Source organism: Tasmannia lanceolata, unplaced genomic scaffold, assembly GCF_043159265.1.
Source record: "Tasmannia lanceolata isolate RefF3 unplaced genomic scaffold, GAP_Taslan_0.1 ptg000011l, whole genome shotgun sequence".
NCBI lineage: Eukaryota > Viridiplantae > Streptophyta > Magnoliopsida > Canellales > Winteraceae > Tasmannia > Tasmannia lanceolata.
This window is the reverse complement of record NW_027518688.1, coordinates 4498126-4505721: the sequence shown is the minus strand read 5'-3', so window position 1 is coordinate 4505721 and position 7596 is coordinate 4498126. Positions and strand designations below refer to the sequence as shown.

General features: G+C 39.5%; 1 protein-coding gene across 1 annotated transcript; it reads right to left on the bottom strand.

Annotated features, from left to right (window-relative positions):
• Positions 1 to 723: 723 nt before the first annotated feature.
• Positions 724 to 6164, bottom strand: LOC143886377 (uncharacterized). Its single transcript, XM_077390322.1, has 2 exons — positions 6035 to 6164; positions 724 to 2583 (listed from the first exon to the last, which is right to left on the bottom strand). The coding sequence occupies exon 2, from the start codon at positions 2455 to 2457 to the stop codon at positions 916 to 918; it is 1542 nt and encodes a 513-aa protein (XP_077246437.1). The 5' UTR covers positions 2458 to 2583; positions 6035 to 6164; the 3' UTR covers positions 724 to 915.
• Between the last annotated feature and the right edge of the window lie 1432 nt (positions 6165 to 7596).

The following is a 7596-nucleotide window of genomic DNA, read 5'->3' as shown; positions in this document are numbered from 1 at the left end:
TTCGATGTTCAGATTGGGAATCGATCTAGGTTACTAGAGTCTGTCTGGTAGTGATTATTTTTTTTCTTTTTTTCTTTTTCTTTTTTTGTTGTTTTTTTTTTCACGGAGTTTGACGGCATTTCCAGGTAAGAGATAATGGATCTTCTTTTTCCAAGATTCTAAAGCGTGCTTTAGACTTTCATAGAGCGAAACTTGTTCTTTGACATCCTCCATCTATGGATTCGTACTCTTGATATCTGATGATCACTTTTCAATGCTTGCTCTTGAACTTCTTATCTTGAATTTGTTGGCTTTATGTTATGAATTTGAGAACCAAGGTCATTGATTGAAAATATGAAAGTTGTTTCCACTCTATGCCCCTTGTATAGCATATATCTTCTCACTTTCTTCATTTTCTTTGAGCTTTCCATCCATGTCTTGCCCCTGGTATCGGTTGTAGCTTTTCTAGACAATCTTCTTATTCTTGAAATAATTTTATCAATTCTTCACACTCTTCAGAGGGTAATGTATTTTCAATCGGCATTCACTGAATCAAAGTTTCAGTGCCAATGTTTATCATTTCAATTTCATCTTTGAAAGGTTGGGATTGGCGCTCCTCCTCTTGTTCAAGTAATTGCTGACTCAAGTGGAGTTTCGTCAATTTTGTTCGCATTTGAGGAGGGAGCCTTACTTTAAGATCAGAAGCATACTTAAGAAACAGACACAAGTGAATTACATTAAGGATTTGGAACTGAAATTTTTATTTAAAGAAAAGCTATTACATTTGATGACCTATCCTGAACATGCTCAGGATTCACAACTCTAAAGAGAAACAGAAGATAACTTGCCTGGACTAGGCATTGACCTTGAACTGTAAGACCGGACTCAACAATTATACTGACCATGATGACTGACTCAACATAAAATAGTAAGTGACTAAAACTTTAACTGCTGCAACTGTTTGGCGTTGAAGGCTCGGCGAAGGCTGGCTCGTATCGGGATAGCAGCTACTAGAACATCTCCACTGTCTGCATCTTCCTCTTCTTCAAAAGGTTCCGACCCAGACGTTTCAAAGGTAGGTTCTAAGGCACAGATAAGAGTGAGAGGATCAAATTTTGGGTCCCCTATGGTTATAGCATTAACAGCAGCAGCAGGGTTTGCATGACCAGGTAATGAGTTATCAGGTTTTGGCTCGAACACAAGATCTTTGTTGTCGAGCAACCTCTGGATCCTGAATTTTAGGGCAATGCAATTATCAGTGAGATGGCCGGAATTTCTATGGTATTCGCAGTGTTGATCTGTTCGCCAATTTGCTGGTAAAGGATTGGGAAGAGCCCTAATGTCGGGCAGGATTATGCGACCTGAGGCTAGACACTCCTTGAGTATCTCAGATGGTGGAAGAGGGAGAGGGGTAAATTTTGTCTGGGCCTGTGGTCGAGGTGCGACAGCAGGTTGGGTATAGTCCATCACCATGGGGTTCTGAGATTTGGAAGGCTGAGGATTGGAGCGGGAAAGGTTATTAATTTCAGCTGATGGAGACTTCCTGAATTCTCTGGTATTCGGGTTACTTCGGTTGAATACACCTTGAGCCATAGCCTCCTCTATTTGGGTGCCTGCCACGATAAAGTGTTTGAAGTCCGGATAATACTGCAACGACATGTGATATTGGAGTTGGGGGGAAATATTTTTCATGATTATCTGGACCTGTTCTTCCTCAGACGGGCGCTCCATCATCTGAGCTGCTACTCTCCTCCATCTTTTCACAAAAATCAGAAAGGATTCCCTCGAGTCTTGCTTTGTTCTCTCTAAATCCTTTCTGGTGATTTCTGTCCCATCATCATATTTGAACTGCCTGATGAATTGCTCGCCGATATCCTTCCATGTCCTGTAACGAGTCTTGTCCAAGACCATGAACCATCTCCTAGCAACCTTGGTTAAGGAAACTGGGAACAATTGAGCCATTTGCTCAGGAGATAAGCCCTGAGGCTGACACATAATGGTGAACATTTGCAAATGTGTGATTGGACAACCCACACCATCATATTTGTCGAAATCGGGCATTTGAAAATTGGCAGGAAGGCGGATTTCGGGAAATAGAGTAAGATCACTGGGATTGAAACCACCCTGGTCTTGAAACTGAATGTCTTGAACTTTCCTGGTAAGAGTCTCTAATTTCTCCATAACAGACTTATCAACCATGAACTGAGAAGGCCTACTGCGATTCTCGCTATATTGCTCTTTTTCCAAATCTTCTTCGGTTTTATCATGGATATTGATGAACACTGGATGGGCAGGTGCTATTGAAGTAGCTGCTTGGTGCATAGGCCCTTTATCCTTGGACAACGATGGTCCCAACTTTTCAGAAAGCTGAGCCTTGATAACTTGGTTTTCTTCTTTGAGTTCTTGAAGCTGCTGGAGAATTAAGGTAAGAGTATCGGTAATTGCAGCAGGTGGAAGGCCATCTTGGTTATCTGCCATTGGTGAGGATGAGAAAGAAGGAGACGCTGGGGTTCTCAGAGAGGATGGTAGAGAGACAGAATTCCTCTCCAATCGTGAAGATACCCGAACCCAAGGAGCAGTGGGGTTAGCTATTGTGCCAACTTCCTGTGATGGAAATAATGAACACGAGGTGTATGAGCTTGACATTCATGGAGTGTTCATTCTCAATGACTAAAACAAAGATTACTCATTTAAGCAAGTAATTGGGACAATAGAGTGAATCCCAAAAGACCAAGATATGACAATGATAATAAAATCGTATAAGGAAATGCCCCTAGTTCATGGATCATGAGAGTGAACTCTGAAGGACTTATCAAAATATTCTCGAAGAAGGTTGTCCTTAGAGTAAGAAAGACTAAGAGTACAAGCAAGATTGGATCATCTGGACCAGGCATGATCAGATCATGAGATTGCATAATCGAAAGATTGTGAGATTGTGCTCCTGCCAGTTAGGGGATGGCATGAAGATACGATCGAATCGTATGGCAGAAGAATGAAAGACGCACGATCAAGAGATTAGATGAGATAGCATAGGATTGCTTTCAACGGATAGATCATGAATGACTAATCCTATGAGATCTTTGAAAATGATGGGATTTATATCCTAACCCAAAGGGAAATTTTTTTTTTTTTTTTTTTTTCACATTTTATCAGTGTTACCTGAAGGCATCAACCCTAATCCTAATCTATCGGAGTGGAGAGAGAATCTCGACTTATGACTTTGTTCGTGTATCTAAGGACCGATCGTGACCATTGGAAGATGGACCACGGCCTAATCTAGACACCAATGGGTAGGATATCCTAAACTAGGCTCACACACGTGATGCACATGTGTTCGTATACTACATGCATGTGTGGGTTAATCTAGGGGTAAGGCCAAGAGTTCCCTTAGCGCGAATCCCTGTTCGATATACTGTACCAGTGTCCGGCGTATCAGTACGTGAACAAGAGATCCGTTTACGTACCATAAAGGTACTAGGCTAAGGGTGGAATGCTTCTCTAGCACAGAGGCACCAGGTGATGAAATCCCAGTCAACCATGCTAGATAACACTCCGGGTTCCTAAAATAGGACGTGTGTGCACGTGAGATGCAAGAGTTTAGATGCAAGTGATGTAAGTGTGTGCAATATGTTTGCGCAATCTATGATGCCTTCAGGTTTTGTTAAATTAAGTTTGAGTAAAATGTGATGAGAAAATAAAACAAGACAAACTAATCTAACAAGTATAGAGTTTTTATGAGCCATTTAAAATTAAATTCAAATGAATTATCTTTTGAAGTTTTAATGAAGTTAGGTGATCCCCAGCAGAGTCGCCAGACTGTGGTACCCGATCCCGCGAGAGGGGTGTGGGCGCGAGCCGCCGCGCGCTCTCTCTTGGTCTCTCGTAACCACGCGATTGGCGTGTGCATTTTATGATTGATTTGAATTCGTCTTTCATGTGAACTTGGGATCACTAAGGCAACCCGAATTCCACACGAAAGAAAATGACAGAGTCGCCACCTAGATGTGGGATCTAGGACCCATAATTGACCAGAAATCTAGACTCGCTACCTGGTTACGAGAATGGAAGGTATGGGGATTTATCCGCCACATGCACCATTCCTGCCCGATAATCGGTCTTCGATTCCAAAAGCTAACTCTTTTGAATTTATTTTAAATGGCTCATTCAACTCTATGTTTATGTGCGAACTAAGTGACATGCATCCTAGAATTCTAATTTCAATGGAAAGTCCTAAGTGATTTGATTAAGCATTTACAAGAATATTAATATACAAAACACCACAATTTGTTTGTGGTGCCGACTCGCGGGTGGTATGCCATCAGACATCCAAGCTGCCTACGTACCCAAGCCTCACTGGGATCAGAGTCGACGTAGTTCGGTGCACCTAAGCTAAGTTACATATGCCTAACTCAACTAAGACACCGACCTAGACGGGATTGACTGTTTCAACAGTTTTAAGAGAAGTTATTTAATTCAAGTTGAGGATTTTATTATCTTAGGATTTCATCGAAGATGCTATATGATTCTTATCTAAATGCAAGTTGTCCCTTAGACTAATGCAGGTTAGCCTACATCCTAGTTTACTAGGCTTGTCCTATGGAAAAGATCGGGTGACTAGTGTAACTAAACCTATGGCACGGTTGCTATACATAGCAAACGTCCGTGATGAGGCTGGACTCCTGACTCTAGGACTCCCTAAAACCTAAGACTCCCTAAAACTTAGGACACGACACGACACGACACCAGTGTTCCTAAATTGGGCTCTAAGGGTTCCTAAAGGAATTTTGAATCCACCGGCTCTTGGGAATCTCGAATTCTTTTGGGTTTGTGGAAACTTTTAGAGTTTTCTTGAAGCTTTTATTATCTGAAGGTATTTAGTGTGTTTGGTAGCTTTTAAAGTTGTTTATTTAGAAGGTTTTAGTTTCATTTGAAATTTTTAGTGGTCTTTTGGTTAATGGCTTTTAACGGATTTTTATCAGTGGATTTTAAATGGGTGAATTTTAGTTTTGTTAATTTTAGGTTGGATGTACTTTAGATTAATGTCTTTCGATTTTGGTTTGGAAAATGACGTTAACACAACCAAGTTTTGACAATTGCACAAATTCGACAAACCATTGACCATTAAAAGATCTGACAAATGCAGCCCACTAAAACTGTCGTAACTCTTTAACCGCTTGGCCAAATTCAACGTACAAACATGCGTTGGAAAGATCTTTTATAGGGCTACAACTTTGTAGTTCTCCATTGTTTGTAAATCTGTGATTTAGAGGTTCGAATTTGTGTTGCAAACAAAAGGACAGCAACATTAAACTGGAAATGCCTAAAGGTGTGCCGCAACCATTTTGGACTTAACTTTTTAACCGCTCGCTGTCTGATCTAGCACGAATACTCGTTGGAAACGGCACGAAAATATCTACGACTTTGTAGTTAACCATTTCCCACGATTCTGTTGTTTAGAGGTCGAAAAATCTGTTTAAAGTCTAACAGCTAGCACTATGACGGGAATGATATTGGCACCCCCATGTTTTCTTTTGATAGTTCTTATTTTTTTAGTGATTAAAAGACGGTGAATATGAAAAATGGCTTGAATGGGCCTGAGATTAGATTCAAATGGGATGTTTGAAAAAGGGGTTGTTTTTATCTACTTGGCAAGGTGGGGTATGGATATTGGGTTCTTGAGATTGAGTGGGGGCTGTTGTTATCAAATTGGAGTGGGGGCTGTTGTTATCAATTGAAAGATGGAGGTTTTGTAAGCCAAATTAAATGGGTTTTGATAATTCATGTAAAATTCAAGTTTTCTTTCTTGTAAATGTTCAAAATTTTTAATGAATTGTTTTCCCAAAAGAAATCTAAATTCCCTAACAAGCCAATGATTTCAACATCCCATTGCAAATAGGTTCTAATGACCCTAACACATTAATCATATTTAGCATAAGTGAGAACATGACCAAGGCCAAACTAGTACAAAATTAAACATGACATCAACCAAAATATACGCAAAACAACACTCAATCCTACAAATATAGAAAAGAAAATAAAATTCCAAAAGACATACCTTTTTGTAGACGATATTCCATGCAAACTTATGGAGAAGAGGGATTTGGTCTAGAGAGAGGGCTTGAATTTTCTAAGAGAGGGGTTCTCTCCTCTTTTCTTTTTTTTTCTTCTTTTCTTTGGTAAGATGAGAGGGTATTTATAGGAGAATGGGATAGGAGGTTAGGTGAGGTTAGGTGAGGTTAGGTAAGGTTAGGTGAGGTTAGGTGATGTTAGGTGAGGTTAGGTGAGGTTAGGTGAGGTTTGGATGGTTATGATGGGAGGAGAGGTTAGGTGAGGTTAGGTGAGGTTTGAATGGTTAGGATGAGAGGAGAGGTTAGGTGGTTTTGGATGGTTAGACCCAGGTCATGATCTGCCATTGATCTAACGATTTACGGAAATCGGGTCTCGGAATGGAATCAGGGTCCGGGCTATGAAGTGACCCTAGCTTATTTTGTCCCGATTGATGATCCGTAAAGTCAGATCAAGATATTAATGACCTAAAACATATAAATCAATGATAGAGGGGGTTCTCACATGGATTTAACACACTAATTTATTTGTTGATTAAAACAAAACAAAATGGGGTGTCTACAGTTTATTAGACCATCTACCTTAAACTCATATTCTATGTCTAATAATCATCCATTCATATTCAAAGTGTGATTGATTTTTTAATGGAGCAATCTAAATGGTTAAAGGTGATTAATTAAATCATGGGTTCTATGTGCCTTGATCTATTACATTTAAATTAGATGCACTCAGTCAAGTGGAGCTTTCACTTTGATATGTGTAAATCTCTATGACCAAGAAACAAGTCATCTCAAAAAAATTATTTTATAGTTCAGAGCATATCAATGATCTGGAAGAGACTTGTCTGCTTATTGTCCAGTGATCCCCTACACAATGCAACTTGTGAACATGAAAGTTATGTCTAATACTTGAGTATATCCTTGCTAAGGTAGAGACTCATCTTCTTACAAGTTGCAAATGAAGCCTAAGTGTTTATATCACTCACCTTTTAAACCATTCTGCCTGGTCATGCCCTATCACATAGGTTTCACCTAGGGCTAATGAAAAATAAAGGGGGGAGCCAAATGGTTGCTTTTTCATGTTTATATAGACCATTGTGATATGCTCACATAGTCTATTGCCCCCATAATTGTGCTTAACTTACATATCTTTCAAAAAAAAAACTCTGCTTATCATGCATTTCACTTTATTTTCATTTTGATAAGCATCATATAAGCTTCATTGACACATTCTATACACTTTGAATAACTCTTATGTGTTGTTCTTCATCTTGACACCTCACTTGCACTCACACTTGCATATCCCTACCTTTTTCCTGTTGCCAAAAGGGGGAGAATTTTGGAAATTGATTAGGTAGTCCAATTGTATACGCACCACATGCTTTATATCCATTTATTATACTTGTACATATAGTGAGGGGGAGCACTGCTAAATTGTTTATTGTATTTAATGCTCATTCATATATTTGTACATATACCGGAATCCATGAATGTCAATTGCTTGATCTCCTGCTCTGGCGAGAATGCCGAAGAAAAATATCAAAATCTCTCT

What these genes read in the sequence shown, in the direction of transcription:
- LOC143886377 (XM_077390322.1), bottom strand. Translation starts at nt 2,457, where the DNA reads ATGGCAGATAACCAAGATGGCCTTCCACCTGCTGCAATTACCGATACT.